At 45.4% G+C, this 22808-nt stretch overlaps 1 protein-coding gene across 9 annotated transcripts in view; it reads right to left on the bottom strand.

The window, feature by feature from the left end:
* Positions 1-22808, bottom strand: part of NRXN1 (neurexin 1) — a 1628124-nt gene that overhangs the window by 708413 nt on the left and 896903 nt on the right. For all 9 annotated transcript variants that reach the window (XM_085612721.1, XM_085612723.1, XM_085612729.1 and 6 more), the window contains one exon: positions 12195-12578. In XM_085612721.1, the coding sequence (XP_085468847.1) occupies positions 12195-12578 (384 nt within the window). The remainder of the gene's footprint in view (positions 1-12194; positions 12579-22808) is intronic.

Here is a 22808-nt window from a genome sequence, read left to right as displayed (position 1 = left end):
GACATTAAATGGACACAACACAGACACACAAAGTTCAACACCAAGAACTGCGTATGCCTCATTAGGTGCCCTTGTAACCTTCTCCATGTGGGTATGACTAACAGACAGGTCAGGATTAGGATTAATGAGCATAGAAGCAATGTACGCTGCGGCTGCAGCACTACTAAAATGAGCACACATTATATTGACAAACAACACACGACAGAACAACTCCAATGGACTATTTTGGAAACCAATCCCCTGTGGAACACTACAACACTGTTCCAGAAAGAACAGAGATGGGTCCACAAACTATGGACAAATATACGGGGTCTCAATGATGAGATCCCCTGGATAGAACTACAATGATATCCTCAGGGTTCCAATGCCATTCTCTAATCTTTACCACATTACTGGACAAGGTCTGATTAGAATGCCCTAGATGGCCCCGACAACTACCAGTGACGGAACGTCATAACAACCCCCGATATCACACATCAGACTCAAACATAACTGTCCTATGTTTCCACTCCTGTGCTATTACTAGACATAAACACCATGAGCACAGGGTCCATAACCACACTCAAATGACCAGTTCCAAGTGGGAGCCTTTTAAAACATTCTTATATTCACTGGACCAACCAGCCACTCAATAGCCCTTTAACACATCTCTTGGGCTATTATGGGTGTAATCAATAAGCTATTTGCAGTGTGACATTACCCTATATACTTGTGTTGCCACCAACACACATCATAACTATTTACTGTCTACAAACGGGTTTCTTGCCACTCCAACATGGCGCCCACGCATGCGTGGTCAGCCTCTAGGCACGTTTCCTGATGCTCAGGACGCCAACATGTGAACCGGAAACCCGCAATACACAGACACGCCAGTCACCTCACCGCTACAAAATGAAGCGGCGGCCGCATAACAGCCTCTACGGAGACGGTGTGAGGTCAGGTAGGTAAACAGGCCTCTCATACCTATGAGAAACTGTAAGTAAAAAAGCTGTTTTGCCACATTGAACTTTTTGGGTGGCCACTTAGGGCGGCTGCACTTGCTTGTTTTTCCCATGCTAATTTTGCACTGTAACTGCTCATAACAGATCTCGAGTATACCCACAGCCGAATCTCATGGGGAATCCATCCCGTTTTACTTGGGTGAGCATATTACGATTAGTTTTTTGCTTTCTATTTACACAGTGACCTGAGGTTTGCCATCAATGGTGGTACCTATTACAGTTCTTATATATTTTGGGCACCTTAGTCTGCCTTTCTACCATGGCAGCTTGACAGAGGTACTGGGTACTATATGTTTTGTTTGTCTTGCAACAACAATTCGATAATACACCATAGCTTAAAACATGTTCTCATGTAAGCCTATGTGTTTGTTCATCCTGTTTTGTCGCTATATCCCTATAGCTCACTATAGACTAACTCACTGTACCTTAACGGTAGATGACAATGTCCACGAGCACCTGGTTCACCAAAGGAGGACCGACCTTTCCCCTTTTTAAGGTACCCTATTATTAGGGCTCATAAATACAGATTTTTTCTATTTCTGCTTTTGTCATTCCAGAATACTACTCCCTCATCTTAAATGGCACTAGATTAATTGTTACAGGCCATGTTTCTTTCCTATCAATCACCACACTTTATCTGGTCCTGAAGCAGCGCATGGGATCTCCTCCTGAGACCAATAAACTGCGCAAAACATGTCAACCTCTAAACATGCCCATTAGGGGTGTGTTTTATGTTTAGCTACAGAGAGCCATTATCTCCCTCAAAGCAGCACTACCTGTTGGTTTTTATTGATGAAAGAGGGACTTACTCTTTAATAAATGTTCTAGTCATCCCTCCAGTCATCTTTAAAACTTCACGTCAGGACACTACTGCCACTCATACCCCCACGCACCCTTACGGCTTTATCCTGAAAAGATCTCTGATAAAGTGACCCTTCAGGGGACCCGTCGGGCATTGCAGTGACGGCCCAATGAGGAGCATTGCCCAATGATGAAGCATGACATCCTTCGGGGTGTGTGCGGGCACCAAGATCAGGACACACTGTCCCCAGTAATCACAGTATTAGAACGACTACCGATCCTTTCTTTACCTCTCCTTCATAGGAACAGTGACGCTTGTGGGATATAAGCAAAAAGAAACTGGTCCTTACAGAAGAGGAATTATCCGACGCCCTTGGGTCATTAAAGTCAGGGAAGGCAGTAGGTCGAAACAGACTTCCTGTGGAACTTTACAAAGGCCCCACTACAAGTATAGCACTAATTCTAAAGAGAATGTTTGAGGAAGCTGGGGAAGAGGGACAATTGCCTATAGACCAGCGCACAGCTAAAATTGTAGCTATACACAAGGCAGGCACACCCCCAGACCAGTGTAGTTCATAGAGGTCAATCTCCCTGTTAAACATGGAAGCAAAGGTGCTTGCAAAGGTGCTTGCAATCGGGCTTTATGCCACACAGAAGCACCCACCACAATCTACAGAGGCTCTTCAGAGTCCTCCACCTGACAAAAGACCTCTCACCCCAGCAGACGGCACTGATGGCACTGGACGCCTTGATGGTCTTCGACAGTATAGAGTGGCCCTATCTATTTGCCGTGCTTTCCAGGCTGTGTTTGGCCCTAAGTTCTGTGGATGGGTAAGACTGCTCTTCCAGGGCCCACTAGCTCGAGTAAGAGTCAATGGAGCGCGATCCAGACACTTCCGGCTACGAAGGGGCACAAGACAATGCTGCCTCTGTTGCCATTGCTGTTTGCTCTAGCGCTGGAGCCTCTGGCACACTCGATTAGGATAGACCCGCTGATTTGGGGCATCACAGCGCTGGGGGGCTAGGAGGAGTGCATCTTTCAATACGCCAACAACATAATTCTGTATCTCTCAAAGCCATACCTTTCCATAGCAAGGGTTCTGCAGGAATTCTAACTATTCGGAAGTTACTTGGGCTACACCATAAACTGGACCATGTCTGTGGTGTTCCCACTGTCGAGTCCCCCTCCGAAAGTCCCAGTGAGATGCGCAGCCACGACCACAGTAGATATCTTTAAATACCTAGGGATTCAGATAACTCGTGACCATCAATGGTTCCTGCAGAGGAACCTCATCCCCCAGCTGAATAGACTCCACACAGATATAATGCACTGGCGTACCTTGCCGCTGTCCTTGATGGACAGAGCCACCCTATATAAAATGATGGCCCTACCACGCCTCTTATACATCTTGCTAAATACTCGATACCCGGTACCCCCTACCTTTTTTAAGCAAGTGGCACAAAAGCTTCACACACTGCTGTGGCATGGAGGTGCAACTAGGATAGCCCAACACAAGTTACAGAGAGGGCCATATGAGGGTGGATTGGCTGTCCCTGATGTTAAACTATTCTACTGGGCCTCACAACTTTTGATCCTAAACGATTAGGTCTATGCAGACAAAGGGGAGCCGACTTATAGAACAGATGCCGGGCGGGAACTACGAGCCACTCCTCTACGTCTGAAAGACAAGTCCAGACTGGCCAGCACACACCACAGCAGTGTTTAAGTGCTGGATTGACGCAAACAGGTTGCTGGGATGGTAGGAGAGGTTGACTGGCATGACACCCCTGTTGTGCAGAGTTTGGCTGAGGGAGGTGGCCACTTTGGTAGGATTCAGGGGCTATAGGCATTGACCACCTTGGGGATGTGTGGAGAAACTACAGCCGGAATATAGCCTGACACCATCTCAAAGGTTTCCCTACTTGAGGTTCATGCACGTCCTGCTAAGGCACATACAACGGGGGGCACGGTCATTCCAGATTACTCCCCTCTGGAAGACAGGCTGTTGGTGGACCCATCCCTGACAAAGGAACGTCAACAATATACTGAAAACTCATAAACAATGCACCAGACCCTCTAGCTCCCCTTTATAGAGCCTGGGTAGATGACCTAGGTAATATGGAAGCCAAAGAGTGGACAGAAGCTCTGTACATGCTTTAGGTTGATACAGCTGGACAGAAGCTCTGTGCACAATTCAGGTTGATACAGCTTAAGATACTACACCGTTCTTATTATCCACGCATACACCTTCACAAATAGGATGAGACACAGGCGAAATTATGCGTGAGAGAGCTGCCAGCAGGATGGCTCCTTCTACCATATCGTATGGGAATGCCCTGTGATTAATTCGTTCTGGAAAAGAGATATGATTATAATGTCAAAAGTATTGACGCTCGGTGGCTCCTTTTAATGATCAAGGGTGAGGAAGATTGGCCTAGGTATACTGAAATTTGGTTGTTACTGGTGGCAGGAGTTGCAAAACTGAATATCGCCAGGCACTGGGGTGTGTGCCTCCCCCATCAGTGACAGAGTGGGAGAGTGATTTGTACTGGTGCTAATGAGCGGAAGAAGTAGTGTACAAAATTAAATGGTGTTTAACGAAATGGGAAAAAATATGGTACCCATGGCGCATCTACAGAAATGCATAGAGAAGCTTAGTGCCCATGCGACATAGAAGCACCAATTCTGCAATGTAAAACAATGAGCCTGTTATAATTCACTTAACTGTTTTGGATAGAATTGTTAATCCAATATTATGATTGATTTTATGATGATTGTGATTGTACCAGCCCTTCCATGTTGTATCCTAGCCAGCAATTTAACTTAGTCGTATACATGCCCATATGCTCAATCGTGTACTGTCTTATGAGCTTGTTTAGTAAAAAAAGATTTAAAAAAAAGAAAAAAAGAATCAAGTCTGTACTGCAGGATGCAAAATGTAAAACATACACCTGATAAAGTGAGGGTGTTAATACTACTAATTTCCAAACTTCGCTCACTTAAATTTTTGATTAACTGCCTCTCTTATTGTAATACATTTTGTGATGATACTGGACCATTAAATAACAGCCAGGCACGTACATCAACTCATCTGGTATTTAACATGTTGATGTAGGCTGGGGATGCTGTAGCATCCTGCTTTATCCATATCACATGAAACTGTTCTCCCAGCCCAGACCTCCACACCTGGCACTGGTTTCTGTCTCCTTTCTACAGTTCTCCATAATGCATCTTTCTCAATTTCAAACATTGCACTGCTTTCAATCATCCTTTCCTCACCTTCACATGATGCAACACCACACCCAGACTGGCCAAACCCAACATAAGGCTTGGCCAATTCAAACAGTGGCCCATTACACCCACAGTTCAATGTAAAGGGGCAGTACCACAGCTTCCTGATTGGTCTGTCACCACTTTACCGAGCAAATCACAGATTTATAAACCCCCAGGCCACCAGTCAAAAAATTTCGATTCAGTGAACAATGTTGCTATAGCAAACCCTTCCCAACATCTTCACTCGTACCCCCAACCTTGTTGCACCTCCACATCACGCAAGCATATAGCGTTACCGTTGCCAGATGTACTGAAACGTGATCTAGACCCCCAGCTCCCTTGCCAGACCAAATCATCATTTTGGGTCCATATTTTAACTCATCTCTTTAAATTATCTAATCAATCATTCAAACAGCCCCACTTGTACCTCTTCAGTAAAAAGAGTGATATGTAAAAGTTTGACCTAAACCTTAGTTGTCAGTGCAAATCTTGATTTGCTTAGTTCTTTCTTCCACTTGGTTGATTAGCTGGTACTCACTCACCACTCCCCACTGTTACTAGGAATCCACAAATAGAAAACAGAATGTGATAGTTGAAGGGATGGTAAAATGAAACTGCAAGAATATGAACATGAAATTGTTGATAATATTAGCAGAGAAGTAGCTTTAAGATGGCTGAAGTAAAGATTATGACCATCATCTACACTCACCATATGAGATGGCACTCCAAAAGTGCTTACTTAGTCCCCATAATTGAAGCTGGCTGCAGTATTTTGTACATCTAAAGAGTTTCCTCTCCCCTTGTGAATGTTATTTCTAATGCATGTTGATTCACACCACCACTTGTAGTCCACAGTTATTCAGGCCAATAAAACTCTGAGCCATGCCACAGTCTGCTACACACCCTCTGCTGACACTGATAGATTGCCAATATCTGGCTCCCCAAATAGCATGTGGTATCCCTTTGCTGCCACCCATAGTCTCCTGACTGGAAAAAAGAATCAAGCAAGCAGATCTTGGGCTGGCATCCCAGTTAGACTTCACTGCCTCCCCAGAGCTGTACCCACGCCAGAATTTGATAGTCAGAAGGTTTGCATTTGGGATTTTTTCTGATTGGTTTATGGGTATGGGTAGGAGTCACCCAATGTTTAATGAACTATACAACTTGGCGCCTCATCCCAGCTCCTCATAACACATCTGGACTTATAAAAGAACAGAAGAATTTTGGACCTTCTGTCTTTGACTGGTGTGGAAACCCGAACAGGTGGACATACATCCCCTTGTATCCATGGCTGAGAAGTGGACTCCAGGTGTAGTTGACTGACCTTCTGTGTGTCTACAGGGACCTCGAAAGCTACAATAGACCTTTTCTTGGAGTGACAAGTTGACTACAGGGAAACGAACCTGGACTTTCCTATGCTGGTGGCCTTTGCTGGAGTGGGTCATGAATTGTGAGGGCTGTCCCCATGTTCTGGGAGCCTTAGAAGTGATCAAGAGAAGCTATTCCAGAAAGTTGTAAAAAGTTGGGACTGGGATTTTTTTTAACTTCCTGCCCTCCAGAAGACCATGACCAATGACCTAAGGATTCCCGCCTAAGGCGCTACCTCGGCAGTGGAGAGAATTCAATTGACCCTGTCCGAAACTCATGCTTCCGAAAAGAAGACTTCAGCAAATCCTTGCTGCTGAAGTATCTGACTTTGGTGCGACCTGCCTAGCTACAGCTTCCAGACCTATCCGACTGGAGGTTTTCGAGGTACAAAAGAAGGATTACATCTGTTCATCCAATGTTTGACTGGACAAGGCACAAAATAAAGAGAGGACTTTGGAAGGTGCAACAGTGGAATTTGTCTGACCGTAGTTTTACATGCCAAATTAATGGCTTCAACAAGACCTCATCCAGAGGGTGTCAATTTTGAGTAGACATTGTCAGACACAGCCAGCAAACTTGCCCCACTGGAGGATTTTGACTTCCACAAATAAGGCTATATCAGAAGGTAAAAACTTTGACTGGGATGACCTACTTGGTGATTGTGATCTCTGCTTTATCACAGTTGGCCTGAAATTGCATCTAGGTCCCTGGTCAACTATGAACAGTGACTGATTGGTGCGTTACTTTGTAATGGATCTTTTTGTCCTACAACTTTCAAGCTTCAGATTTCAAGTTCCCCTTATTGCATTTCTTGATTTTTATAAATTGTTTGTGGGATTTGTTTGCGTTCTGACTCTTTAGTTATTTTGGTACTGCTAAATACTTTACACACTTTTCCTTCAGTTAAGCCTGTCTGCTCAACGCCGTAGCTACTAGTGGTCAAGCACAGGTTTATTGACCTTTTGTGCTTTCCTTGTATTGATTTTGGGCTTGTTATTTGGGAAGGACTCACATTCTCACCAACTAACACATAATTTGTAACAGACACCATTAAGCACATCATGGCATTGATGTGAGTGTCTGGAAGACACCCTGAAAGAGAGGTAGGAACTATCATCATGGAGGAAGTGGATGAGGTGGGTGACAGAGGCTTCCTGGGATGCCCAGGCTACTACAAGATACATTTATATTTGGCTTGCTTGAGGGGGTGCTTGGATGTGAGTACTATATGTTAAGTTATGTGTTTTATTTGTAATTGCCTTCACAAACACAGGAGTACTATCCTGAGGTTTAATCAATTTTGTAAGTCCTCCTACACATTGCAGCACAATAGTAAAATTGGATATTAGAGAGATCCCGTCCTTTCACCCTTTTCCACTGACAGTTGAAGATACCAGATGCCTGTTAGACCTTCTGCTCTATGATGTCCTCGTATGAAGTTTGTGATAGTGGCACCTATGTGTTTAAAAAAGACTATTGGGAGATAAATAGGTAGTGTCTTAAAAAATGCAAATGTTTTAATAGAAAGGTCCTTTCATTAATAGTAGTCCTTACTAGAATTGAAATGGGTATCCTCTTCCGCTTCCCCACTAACAAACTGAACTCTCTAAGAATGTTCTTATAATTAGCCTCTTGTAGGGTCTAAAACCTGGGTGTGAGTCTAATGCCCACATAATTCATGTATTTACTCTATTTCAGTATTCCTCACATATTGATTGTATTCAGATACCTTTCCAGACATAGTTGCTTTGTCTTAAATTTTTGGGAATGTAGTCTTAAGTCTTGTGTAAACATTAGTACATAGTCTACATAGACCTTAACCTTATTATTCAATTTAGGAAGTTTAATGGGTTTGATAGGAAGGTGGTCAATAAGTATTCTTAAGAATGGTTCCATTTATAGGGCATACAGATAGGGTGTCAATGGGCTCACTGTATAGTCCCTCGTGCAATATCAAATATGTAGGAAGAATTACTATCCATTTTTTTTAACTTTGCTGTCATGATAACATGTTACTGGATTTACAGGTTTTCTGTTCTGAAAAAGACCAGCGCCAACATATCCTTTCCTAAAAATGCAAGAAAAGTAATGCCCTTTTTCTAAAGTAACTTCTTTGCAAACATTTTCTGCTCCTGCCTTTCAAGCTTACCACTTACAATGCATACTTCATCTTCTGCCTGCATTACATTAAACTCTTTTCTGGGGATACAGCTTACCTTTAATATTGCAGTTTATTTAACAAAGTGGCCCTGTTACCTCCCTGTTTCCATATTATTGTAGTACAGGATGCTGCTTCATTATGAGGCTTTTATTCTAGGTCAGCAGGGGGCAATCCACCCAAAGATGTAGAACTATTACCTAATGCTTCTCCTAAACATCCTGAATGTTTAGCTTTGTCATTGCTTGTTGGACAACTCAGTGAGTGAAGAAACAACCTTCATGCACAAGCTCAATTTATAGACCAGGAAGGCAGGGTTGTGTGTTTTGTATCCCCTGGAAGTGTACATATACATAGTGATGTCCTCCAATGAATGTAGCAACAAACTGCAGACCACTGCAGGCATCAGGACCCAAGAGGAAGAGCTCATCCATGCAGTGAGACTCTGTTCCCATCTATATTTGCAAGAGCACAACCATAGCTCAGCTCCTACTTCCACCTGAAAATCAAGGCCCTCTATGACAACTTCAGTGACAAGACTCGAAGACACCGCACCTCTCCTCACCACCGACAACCAGCCGACCATTACCACCTGGAAACCTGCCACCACTGAAGACACCACTACGACCATGAACAACACCCACGCCGGAGCCCCCACGGACCCCTGACCACCTCACATCTACCACAGAGCCGCCGCCGCCATAGCTCCTGAACTGGACCATCAATGCCTCCCTCAATTCCAGCATCTTCCCAGACAACTAGAAGCGGGCAGAGGTCAAGCCCCTCCGCAAGAAACCCTCGGCCATCCCAACGGACATGAAAAACCGGCCCATTTCTCTCCTTCCCTTCTGCGGCAAAAGTCCCAGAGAGATTCATCAACACCCAACTGACCACCTTCATCGAAGAGAACATCATCCTCGAACCCTCCCAGTCCGGATTTCGCAGCAACCACAGCACCGAGACCACCCTCCTTGTCGCCTCCGTTGACATCCGCATGCTACTTGACCAGGGCCACACTGCGGTCCTCATCCTACTAGACCTCTCCACAGCCTTCGACACCATCTCCCATCGGACTCTTGCAGCCAGACTCCATGACACTGGTATATGGGAAACCACCCTCGACTGGATCCACTCCTTTCTCTCCGGCAGAACCCAAAGGATCAGACTCCGTCCCTTCCTCTCTGAACCTACCGAGATAAACTGCGGAGTACCCCAAGGATCTTCGTTTTTCAACATCTACAGGGCCCCCTAGCCATCGTCAGACAGCATGGGCTCAGCATAGTATCTTACGCCGACGACACCCAGCTCATCCTCTCCCTCACAAATAACCCCGAAGACACCAGAATCAGCTTGCAAGAAGGAATGAAAGATGTCGCAGCTTGCATGAGCAACAGCTGCTTAAAACTAAACTCGGAGAAGACAGAGGTCCTCATCCTCGGACCCTCCCCCACTGCGTGCGATAGCTCCTGGTGGCCCTCTGCCCCCGGAAGCCCTCCCACCCCAACGAACCACACCCAGAACCTTGGCATCATTCTAGACTCCTCCCTCACCGTGACCCATTAGATCAACGCCGTCGCCTCCACCTGCTTCAACTCCCTCTACATCCTCCACAAGACCTTCAAGGGGATCCCCCCCAAATGCAGAAAGACTGTCACCCATGCACTCATAACCAGCAGACTGGACTACAGCAACACCCTCTACACCGGAATCAACAAAACACTGCTACACAAGCTCCAAATCATCCAGAACACCGCAGCCAGACTCATCCTTGGAACCCCACGACACGAGCACATGACCCAGCACCTATGAGACCTCCACTGGTTTCCCATCGAGAAGTGAGTGACCTTTAAGCTACTCACTCATGCCTACAAATCCCTCCACAACATCGGACCCAAATACCTCAAAGTAAGAGTCTCCTTCCACGTACCCAAAAGGAACCTCCGCTCTGCCGACCTCACCTGGGCAGAGACCCCACGCATCTCCAGAACCAGAGCAGATGAAAGTGCCTTCTCCTACGTCACAGCAAACACCTGGAATAAGCTCCTAGTCAACATCAGACGCTCCCTCACTCTGCCAGCTTCAGGAAGTGCCTCAAGACCTGGCTTTTCGACTGATCCAGAGCTGCACCCCCCCCCCCCTCCCAGCACCTTGAGACCCTCACGAGTGAGTAGCGCACTCTATGAACCCCCTGATTGATTGATTGGTAGATTGATTGATTGATAGTCAAAGGCTTTAACGTGAGGCCAAAAAACTCTTAAACAGCATGGATGTAATCCCTGATTCCCCCTCATCCACCCACATCTATTAGGAAACTACAGACCAGAATCAGCACCACACAGGCAGTTTACGCTAGGTTCTATAGTGGACAGGTGCACAACACAGAATTGTATGTAAACAATATTTCCCTTAACCCTGCAACAACATTGGAGCAAGCATTCATTTCTTCGTACGCCTCCTGAGTTGAATCTCTCCAAGACAGAAGAGAATAAACCCCACTTTACATGATTCAGACCCAAATTGCTAAAATATACATATCAAGAGCAATTTTAACCCATGTCTATGTATATTAATTCAGAAGCCTTCTTTCATATTTGGCCTGTTAAACAACAAGCTTTAATACTATCCATGGGGATAGGATCCTTCTTTTAGAAAATGCAGTATCTCGAGAAGTAGACTGATAGGTCAGTGATAAACTTATTTGTCTGCAAGGAATAGTTTGGGAAAATATTAGGGGCCTTATTCCGAGTACCATGGTCCATGCGGAGGCGGTCCGCCTACCACCACTGTGGGTCTGCCTGCCGTACTTCAAGTGTGGTGGTTGGACTGACACAGGACCGCCAATCCTGCCGGGATGCAGGATCCTGCAGTGTTGGCGCAGTGGAAAGGGACAGGAATATGCTGGTTTTGCCACTGCTTCACTGCCGAGCATATAATATTCAGAGTTGCATTTCCACTGCCCATTTCATGGCGGTGAGCCTGCCATGATAAAAATGCTGGATATGTAACTACGGGGGCCCTAACAAGGCCAGGGGGTGCATGCAGGAGGGAATATGTTGTATCCCCTGGATTTGCACACCCCTTCCAGCATGGTGTGACATAAACAACATGGATGTATGTCACACAGTCCAGGAATGTGCTGCAGGTACTCTCATGGTGGCAGACTTCTGTTAAGAGTCTCCTATGAGACTAACACAGCTGCCACCATGAGACCACTGCAGCACCGCCCAGCCATCCGCCCCGGATTCAACTCCATGGGCTTCTATGGCTGCAGTGGTGGCGGTCCTACAGGAGGACCGCCAAGCTTGTAATAAGGCCCTAAGATATTCATCTTAAGCTGCAGATTGCTACCTCAGTCATTGTGCTACTGCAATCACTTAGTATTGCTGTCTCAGGTAGTATACCTTAGATATTCTCTAAAGCAAATACTTAAATATAACACATACAAAACATTTGTATAAATCACATTTTTGTGTGTTACTCTATACATTGTCCAAACAATTACAAAATTTAAAAAAATCTAAAAGAACGACAACATGAACACCTTATCACATACTCATGAAGTTGCAAGCCAAGATGACATAACAGAACATACCTCGCTCACAAGATCGTCCCAGAAAACCAGTACCAGAACAATCACAGACATATCGGTTCCACCCATCCCTGCAGGCTCCATTGTTTTTACAAGGTACGCTCAGGCAAGGTTTTGCTGTTTCTCTCGAGCATGTTGGCTTCACGCCAGCTGTATTTTGTATATCAGCCATTTGTCGAATGTCTTTGCTTTGGCCATCAATGAACAAGTCTCTGATGCACCCAACGTAGCCATAGTTCAACAGAGCCGTCCACACCTCTGTTGGGAATACCAGGCCTAATTTGTTTTCTGGTAGGCCTCCCAGATATAGGTCGTCATCAAGATCTAGGATCTCACTTTCTCCAGGTGCGGTGTAGGGTGTGCGAAGAGTGTTGACAGAAATGGTACCTGGTAAATGAAGACAGCAAAAAATTAGTTCAGGTATACATTCCACCAGACAGAGAACATTGCGAAACTGTAGTTACTCAATAGCTGCCAGAATGTAAACATTACAGGATACATCAATACAATTAAGAAAATTATGCACAAAAACAAAGTTAGCAGTGTATAACTGAGTCGCACATCAAAAGAGATCTGAAATTGTTCAGGGCTAACAAGTTAGAAAAGCAAGTTGGTGTACATGAGCACGTAATTAGAAAAGTCGTGGTGCCACTCAGGATTACTAGCACCTCACCACCATAGGTGCAAGGAAAACACTTAGACTCAAGGTCCACATGTAAGACAATATGATTGAACGAATTCCCGGCACTCCAAAATTTATAACAATAAGTATTAAACCACAATTAGTTTCAACATCAATACAGCAGGATTCTATTTTTTCACAGGATAAGGACCAGAGATCAATTCATACACAAAATTCAAATACCATCTTAGAAAATTTTAATGTATAACAAAATTAATTTTTACACATAAGCCAAGAACAACATCATGTCAATTCTTGAGGAGACTGAATACATTCAAGGTAAATCCCAAAATGAGTATAGATAGCAGAATATTCCCATTAGGGAATACATGTATCAATCCCCCCCAGAAAAGCCTGGCTACGGTGAGAAGACCGATGTCCGAGACGTAGGACTGCGCTATTTGATTCTAAGCGCTAATTTTACTTTTAGCCTTAAAAATATCATATCTCTGGTTCCCTACATTGTTTTTTTGTGTTATTTTAATGTCATTTTAATCATAAAAATATTTCCTATTTTTATAAATTGGTGTTGGATTTTTATTGTGTGTTACTTATTTAATGTATTGGTGTTTTTAAATGCTTTTCACAGCTGTCTTCTCAGTTAAGCTTGCCTGCTCTCAGCCAGCTACCAGAGGTAGAGCAAGGGAATAGTTTATTGAGACTTTGACTGGGTCTTATATTGTGATTGCGGCCTTATTATTAGTGGTAGGAACCTACTTACTTCTACTAATGAGCCAAGTCCCAACAGTTATTATCGCTAGGAATTACTGTTGGTGATTCATTGTAATATTGTGTCATGCTCATTGCAATAAAGAGTCCTGAATCAATGGGAATTAGAGAGGCAATCTCTGCAAATTGCTATTACTTTTGTAAACATTTCGCTCATAATGCTGCATTTCGCTTGGTTCTTAATGGAGTATAAACCATCAAGGGTCAGATTTACAAGCCCCTTGCTTCATTTTTACGTCACGTAGTGTCACTTTCGTGACGCAGCGGCTACATAAATGTTGTGGTCCATTTACAACATTATGCATCCAGGGAGATGCGTCATCTTGTAAAGCCCTGTGCCACATTATACCTGTGTCATGTATAATATAGGCAGGGTGGGCGTTCCCACGTAGGAAAGCTTCATAGAAGTGACGCAGTGAAATCTACAAGATTTCACTGCGCCAATTCTTGGATGCCACTGAGTCAGAAACGTAGCCTGCTTGGAGAAGGCATAAGGAGTGACGCAACACAGTAAGTATAGCCCTCCCCATGCCTTGCTGGAGTTGCATCGTGCTTGCGACACAACTTCAGTAATGCATAACTTTTGCGCGAACAGATGCGTCAGAATTTCTGACGCATCTGTCAATCCTTGCGCCATGTTGCGCCATATTGTAAATACTGCGCATCCATGGTGGCGCAAGGGTTTTGCAAGGAGGTGCAGGGAAACTGACGCATCTGTACAGATGCGTCCGTTTCTTGTAAATCTGGCCCCATAGTTTCCAGGTTATTACCAATTATTCTTAGGAATGCACTGACTCTTTACCAATAAAAGATTGGTGGAGTGTAACACTTCATGGTAAGTGAATTACATCTAGAATTAGAGGTGGTTAACAGTGAATGACTGAGAAGTTTTTTACCAACTGGTTTTGCATGACATCAAATGGACAATGAGAGCGAAGCTCAATTTGTGTATGATGTTATTCAGAATTCCAAGCTTAAAAACATCACCGTCATTCACTTTTTAACCTATTGAAAATCTTAAGTTAGTTGTGGTCCTCAAAGTCATCTGCTCCTGCTTTTTAGCTGCTAGATGCTTCTGCACACATGAGAAGGCATTACACAATACACAACTGTCCAGTAAGTGTAGTTGTGCATAAAATAAAATGTCTCAGCAGGTGAGTAAAGAGGAATTTAGAAAAACATCAGGGCTGTATTCATGAACACCTGTGACTGTTCTAAGTTTCTTTGTGTAGCCTTGGAATCCTTTGTGAATTGCAAGAAGTTGAAACCTGCAAGCATGCAAAGTTAGAAACTTGTGGTTGCACATTTCTGATTTTCAAGATTAGGATCAGGAAAAGGTGTTTTACGGGAGGGATGAGAAAATAAATGTAATGGCACTCAAATCTTGAGCATTTGTAAATATTCACAAAGTGCTCATGCAAAAGGCAGTAGTCAATGCCTTTCCAGGGTGGGAACCAAAATGGCACACTTCCATTAGTGAGGATACAAAAAAAAAACTGATTTTTCCATGGGAAATAATTGTGTTTCTTTTAAAGAATTAGTTTTTCCTAAAAAATGCATGTGCTTATGCTCATTATTGACACACATATTCTCATGGAAGCCAATGTGTATGACATGCTTACTTGCAGTCCTGATTCTTAAAGCTCTTTTTGCCTAAGTGTTAGAACTGGCACCATTAATGTGGGTCTCCCTTCCATTTGTTGCTGTTGCCTCTTGTGTTTTTGCTGTGTGCTGGACTCTGTTTTGCTGGTCTAGATGCTTTGGGCACTTTGCCACTGCTATTCAGTGCCAAAGTGCAAGTGCTCCCTTTATAAATTGCTGTTATGGATTAGTGATTCCATGATTGACATATGTGATTTACTTGTCAAACCCTAGTATAGTGCACTGTGTGTGCCCAGGGCCTGCAAATCAAATGCTGCTGGTGGGCTGCAGCACTGATTGTGCCACCCACAGAAGCAGCCTGTAAAAGGTAACTCTGGCCTGCCATTGCAAAGCCTGTGTGCAGTCTGGGACTGCCATGTGGACTTGGCAAGTGCACACACTTGCCAGTCCCCAAACCTTCCCTTTTCTACATATTAGTCACCCCTAGGTAGGCCGAAAGTACCCCTGCAAGCAGGGTGCACTGTATGTTAAAGGTAGGACATGCCCTGATGTGTGTGGCATGTCCTGATAGTAAATTACTGCCAATTTCGTTTTTCACTATTGCAAAGCTACCTGTTCCCATAGGACAGAATGGGGAGTTTGTTTATAACATGTTATAAACATAACTGGCCCTGGGAACAAGGTAGAAAAATAAAGTTTAGTATGCCTGAACTCAGAATGTTAAAATGCATCTTTTAGTGAGGGTGATTTTCACATTCTGTTTTTGAAAAAAACTCTTTTAGAAAGTATGTATTTTCTTGCCAAACCATCCAGTGTGCCTCTGCTAGGTTTGTGTATTGCATGTCTGGCTTTTGGATGACAGGTGCTGGAGAGGGGCTGCAGCTCCAGAAGTCTGATGAGTCAGGGCTGGGAAGAATAGACCAGGGCTGCAGTTAGAGTAGGGGGAGGAGATTTCTTTTTCACCTGAATGGGCCTGGTCTTCCTTCAACTATGCTGTCTCCTAGTAGCACACGCAGTATTCACCTCTGGGTCACGAAGGGTTGGCATACTAATTAAGAATTCATTCCCCTTCACAATACAGGCCACTTGGTCAGACACACGAGGTAGATATATTGGGGTCTTGGGCCAAAGGGAAGACAGCCACGTTCGTTTACATTCCACCCAGCCTCCAGACAGACATATTCTAAGACGTGGGTACAATTTTCCTATCATTTCCGATGGGCCTCCTGATAATGGGAGGAGACTTCAATGCAGTAATGTCCGGTGAGCTAGACTGATATCCACCATGTGACATTAGACTCGCTCAGAGATGGCTGTCAGACTTTCTAGAATCCGTGGGGTTAGTGGACGGATGGCGGACACACAACCCAGAAAGGGCACAATACAAGCACTTATCAGGCACACATCGTAGTCTTTCACGCATTGACTACATTCTCGTACCTGCGGCACAGGCGCACGCTATCCGAGAGATTTGTCATCTGGGGCGGGGCATCTCAGATCATTCGCCTGTCTGGATGAGAGTGGAGCTTGATCGCACGACCATCGGAAGAGTAGCCCCTATTAACCCATGGTATTTGAAAGACCCGACCACCCGGCAGAACATTGCCAAAGCCACCGATAATTATTTTCAAGAAAATGAGGGCACGGTTGATTCCGCCCGGACCCTGTGGGAGGCATACAAAACAGTTATCCGGGGAGAAACGCTCTCCCTGATTGCTGGGAAAAAGAAGGAAAGGCAGGCAGATCTTGAGAAGGCAGAGGATGCAGTATTGAAGTCGGAAGAAGAATTAGCCCAAGCAGTAACCCCTGAAAAACTTCACCTCCTGAAGCTGAGGGAAGATGAGTTTAATAGCATCGCCAGGGATAGAGCCAGGGCTCAGAGTAGAGAGGTCCAGAGCAGGATATATGAGCATGGGGATAAGGCAGGAAGGCTGATAGCGTGGCTGGATAGAAGAGAGTGGGCGTCATGCCTTGTGCCCGAATTACAGGGAGGAGACTCCATCCCCATAACAGAACCGCAGGCCATAGCGGATACGTTTGCAGATTATTACCATACGATGTATAGCACGGCCGGCGGGTTCTCTGAAGACGAGAACGGCGAGCTGCTTAAGGACATTAGGCTACCCACACTCTCAGACGACAATAGGAAGTATCTGGAATCCCCACTAACTGACGATGAAGTGGCACAGGCAATCAGGGGAGTGAACTCAGGGAAGGCGACAGGGCCCAATGGCATCCTCATTGGATTATATAAATTGAGGTCAAACAAGCTTGCCCCCTATATCCGCTCTATGTTGACGGAAAGTAGAGATAAGAGAATGCTCCCGTATGATCAACGAGTGGCCAACATAGTTGTCATATATAAAGAAGGCAAACCCAGGACCAGCTGTGCATCCTACTGACCAATATCGCTATTAAACGTGAAGCCTAAGGTCCTCGCGAAATTGCTGGCAGCATGTCTGATCAAAGTCATCAACACTCTAGTTCACCCTGACCAATCGGGCTTTATGCCTCATCGTAATACTGCTCTTAACCTGCGCCGACTACATGGAGTACTCAGCAGAACACCCACCATACTGGAGCCGGCTGCACTTGTATCGTTGGATGCCACCATGGTATTCGATATGCTTGAGTGGCCCTATTTATTCACGGTTTTAAATAAACTAGGGTTTGGTCCGGAATTCACGAGCTGGGTTCGCCCGAGTGGTAGTGAACAACCACAAATCTCCAGATTTCCAGCTGAGCAGGGGTACATGCCAGGGCTGCCCCCTGTCTCCGCTTCTCTTTGCGTTGGCACTGGAAGCACTAGCGGCCTGGATCAGGCAAGACCAAGTGATCCGTGGAATGCGGTGGTCCTTGGACTGGGAGGACAAGATATCCTTATATGCAGATGATATTCTCCTCTACATAACTTCTCCTAGAGCATCATTGATTGGTCTCCTCGACATACTGGCGATATTCGGGAAATATTCGAGATTCACTGTAAACTGGTCCAAGTAAGTCATTTATGTCCTTCAAGGTGACCCACCCATCATACCGCGAAACTGCCCGGTCCAGATTGCACCAGAAGGCTTCCGATACCTTGGCATCTATGTGACGCTGGATTCGAAGCTCCGCTTTGCCCGCAATCAGGGTCCACCCATACAGAGGCTTAAGAGCGATGTCACACACCGGAGGTCCCTTCCCCTTTCGATGTTAGGCAGGGAGGTCCTTTTCAAAATGATGGCCCTGCCTCGTTTTCTGTATGCTCTTCAAAACACAATGGATCCTGTATCAGCATCCTACTTTAAAGAAATAGAGAGTCTCCAAAGGGAACTTCTCTGGGACGGCAGGCCCCGCATTGTGTTTTCCAAGTTAACTCTTAACTGGTACAATGGGGGCATTAGTCTTCCTGACCTAAAGAAATATTATTGGGCATCCCAACTTGCGGCTATCAGCCACGAGACCTATGGCCGCCCAGACGATCCCGGGTACGCCATGGATAGATGGTTGCTCCCAGGGGGAGATTACAGCAGAGCGGTATACACCAGACCCCGTAGAATCCCACTAACTGGTCCTTCTGCACACTCAATCCAAGTATGGCATGCGGCCAAATAAACACCTGAAATGGGACAATAAGCTCACTCTGGCTACTCCACTGTGGAACTCTGAGAAACTGGGGAGCCTCTGGAAAACCAAGGGCTTCGATAAATGGGACCTCATAGGGATCTCACAAATCAAAGATGTCTTGGGGGAGAGGACGGTTCTCCCTTTCACTTCACTTAAAGAACAGTACAGCTTGGCAGACACTGAGTATTATCAATATCTCCAAATCTGACATGCATTGTTCACTCACATACCAACACAACACTTCCGGAAGCCTCCCTCCTGTAGGATAGAGTGCTAGACGGGCACCTCCCGGAAAAGACCATTTCTCTCTTATATAGGAAACTAATCAATAACATGGCAGATCCACTACAGGTCCTCAGGGAGAAATGGAATAGTGATGGCTTAGAACTTGATGACGAGGACTGGAAAGAGGCGGTCTCTTCCCCGCGGGAAGTGGCAATCCAGGCCAGGCTGAGATTAGTGCAGCTCAAGATATTACACAGGATTTATGTCACAGGGCCTTGCCTGGTCCGAATGGGAAAGGCAGAGACTGAAGAGTGTAGGAGAGGGTGTGGGGAAACAGGGACCTTCATCCACATCTTGTGGAACTGCCAGCAGATTCAAACGTATTGGAGGGACATCCACCACACACTACAGGAAGTACTGGGGGTAGACATGCAGCCAGAGGCTCGAAGGTGTATTCTAAATGTCTGGGAGCCTACAGATCTCAACACGTACACTACACAATGGGCAACGTTAGCATCCATGATTGCAAAAAGGAACATTGCACAGCAGCGGGGAGCAAACCAGCCGCCCCAATTGAGGAGGTGGAAAGAGGACCTAGACTGGTGCATGTATAGAGAAAAGTCAGTCTACGTGGCCAGAGGGTGCCCTGGGAAATTGAGAAAGGTGTGGGAATCACTACAGAGGTGACATCTGTCTCCCACCTTGCAGACAGATCAACACTGAAACTCTTGAAACCCCTTGATTTAACCAGTACAATAACTGTGACCTATATTGAAATGTTAACGATGGTAATAAGAAACGATGAAGTCGCTTGCTTGTAATCAATTGATGTGATTTTTGTCGAAACTGTTTAATAAAAAGAAATATAAAAAAACCGATGCTGTCTCCACCTCCTGCCAGGAAGCTGCACCAGTGAGGACAGAACTGGTTTTGGCTGGGTACAGACACTCTCTGCCTTCAGAGAACAAAGGATTTGTGTGTATAAAAAGTGGGGCCCAGACCCCAGACTTTTAGATCACCTTCTGGGAATCAAGAGAAACCTTTGCCAAGGAGAAGAGCCAGAGAAGCTGAGGAGCAATACTGCTCCTTTGCTGTTTGCTGTCTGGGGTTGTCCTGCAGTGGCTGCTTGCTGTCAAGGAAAGGAGAATAGGATTTTGCTGTTTGCTTTGTCATCTTGAGGACGATCTCCAAGGGCTTGAAACTGAGCTTGCCTCCTGTTCTGAAGTCTCAGGGATACAAATACTTCACCACCAGCTCCCCCGAATTTCCTTGCTGGGAATTCCAACCTGCAAAGAGGTGCCTGCTGCTGCTGTTTAGAACCTCTGGAGACTGTTTGTCGCTGGGAGCTGGAAAATCAACGCAACATAGAAGAAGCGTGGCACATCCTTACCTGTTTCCAATGCATCACCAAAGAAACAGTTGCGGTGCCTGCCGTGGCTCGAGAAATCGCCACACGACACATTAGGTGTAATGATCTCCGAAGTCCGAGATCGCCGAACTGATTCCAACGCAAGCCTGCTGTGCGGCTGCATGAAACCACGCATCATACCGGATCGATGCATCGCATCGAGGGGCCAATACTGTCGCATCGTTGGGGGCTGCAGTAAGAAACAGATGCATCAGCTCCCCACGCAGTAAGGAATCGATGCATCACCTCCCCTGCGCTGCAGTAAAGAACCAACTCATCACCTCCCCTGAGTGTAAGGAACCGAAGCATCACCTTCCCTGTGGCCATTTTGTTTGTTTTGCATGACGCATCTAAGGTACTTTTGAGAGAAGTGTCGCATTTTAAATTGGCATTGAACTGAACTATTTCTACCATTTGAAAGTCTTATTTTTAATACAGCATTGTGGATTTTTGTCGTTTGGGCTTGTTTTGGTTTAGATAAAGATTACTTATTTTTCTAAACTGGTGTGGTGTCCATTTGTAGTGCTTTCATGTATTACTGTATGTGTTCACAAGTGCTTTACACACTTCCTCTGAGATAAGCCTCTCTGCTCGTGCCAAGCTACCAAGGGGGTGAGCAGGGGTTATTTTAGGAGTGTATCCCCCTTACCTTGACTAGAAGCAAGGGTCCCTGTTTGGACAAAGGAACCTACCTCTGCCAACTAGAGACCCCCATTTCTAACACTAAGCATGTCTTACTAATCAAAAATGTATGAATAAACAAAACCTATGTCTTGAGTTTGCCAAAGAAGAAATGCTTTGCAAATCCGGACTTGAAATGCAGGGCTAATTCACACCGCTGATCGAAGACAAAATTACTCAAAGAAATATCTTTGTGAATTTAACTTTTGAGAGCAAGGCTCTTTTCTTCTACACATGCAGGGAACAGTTGTTGGAAGCCTACATTTCATTACAATAAGGAGCTATAGAGGGTATGTGCCAAACCGCCCTCCACTCAGTAATCAATATATCAAACAAGGCTAGGCACTAAAGAGGGATATGACTTTTATTGTAGCTTAGGACCCAAAAAAGCTTCGAGGGAATAATTGTATCTCTTCTGCTACTGGTATTCTATCCAGAAAATTATAGTCCTACTACCCTCAAATACCTCTAGTGAAGAGGAAGAGAGTGCACCACTATCTAATCAAGGGGGAGTGAGTTTTGATCCTCAGATTAAATCCAAACGAGGACTTGGGGGCTTTGGTACGCTCTTTTTTAGGACAGACCAACAGAGGCAACAGAGGGGGAGGTCAGAGAGGCAGAGGGCGTGCAAGGCAGGGTTACAATCAAGGACAGCAATGGCCCATGTTCTCTCCACGGATAACCCGCAGCCGAGGCAGGAACCCGTTGTAAACAACATAGTGATGAATCTATCTAACTGTGTACTAGCACCCAATGTTATGTTATGTTATGTTATGTTACTGATTTTTGTACCGCGCACAGCTGCCCCAGCAAAGGGGCGTCCTGGCGCCAAAGGTGAACACAACAACACAGTGTATAGTGGAATTACTTTGATTTATTAAAAAGAAACGTTTTAATAGCCCCTCTAAACCTGGTTAGATTATCCACAGCACGGATCTCAGCGGGAAGAGCATTCCAGAGCTGGGCAGCTACCACTCGAAAGGCGCGGCCACCCGTCCTGGTCAACCGAAAGCGAGGAACAACCGCCAAATTCTGGCCCAAAGATCTCAACGAGCGAGAAGGAATGTACGGAGTAAGGAGATTCATAAGGATAGGGGGGGCCAAGCCCTTCAAAATTTTGAAGGCCAGGCACAACACCTTAAACTCAATACGCCGCACAACAGGTAGCCAGTGAAGAGAATATAATACTCCGGACACTGAGCAGCGTTTGGGCAACCCAAATATTGCTCTAGCAGCGGCATTCTGCACTCGTTGTAGCCGCGCATGTTCAGCCTTGTTCGTGCCTGCGAGCAGCGCACTAGCATAGTCTATTCTAGATAGAACCGAGGCCTGGACCACCAGCTGTCTCGTACTAGCGTCAAAAAATTTGAGCACCGGCCTAATGCTCCTGATGATGCCAAAGCAAGAGGCAGCAACCTTCTTCGTATGGCAGGTGAAACTAAGTGCCGGGTCAAGCCATACCCCAAGGTTCTTTAGCTCCAATACCGGAGAGGGGATCACACCTAGCTCAGAAGGCCACCAACTTTCCTTCCAACAGCCCGGACGCGTACCAAACACCATCACCTCAGTCTTCTTGGTGTTCAATTGGAGACAGTTCTGATTCATCCAATTGGCCACCGAACGCAACCCCTCACAGAAGTTGCGGGCATCAATAGCTGAGTCCCCACTTAGTGTGACCGCC

Source organism: Triturus cristatus, chromosome 6, assembly GCF_964204655.1.
Source record: "Triturus cristatus chromosome 6, aTriCri1.1, whole genome shotgun sequence".
NCBI lineage: Eukaryota > Metazoa > Chordata > Amphibia > Caudata > Salamandridae > Triturus > Triturus cristatus.
This window is presented reverse-complemented; position numbering and strand designations above follow the sequence as displayed.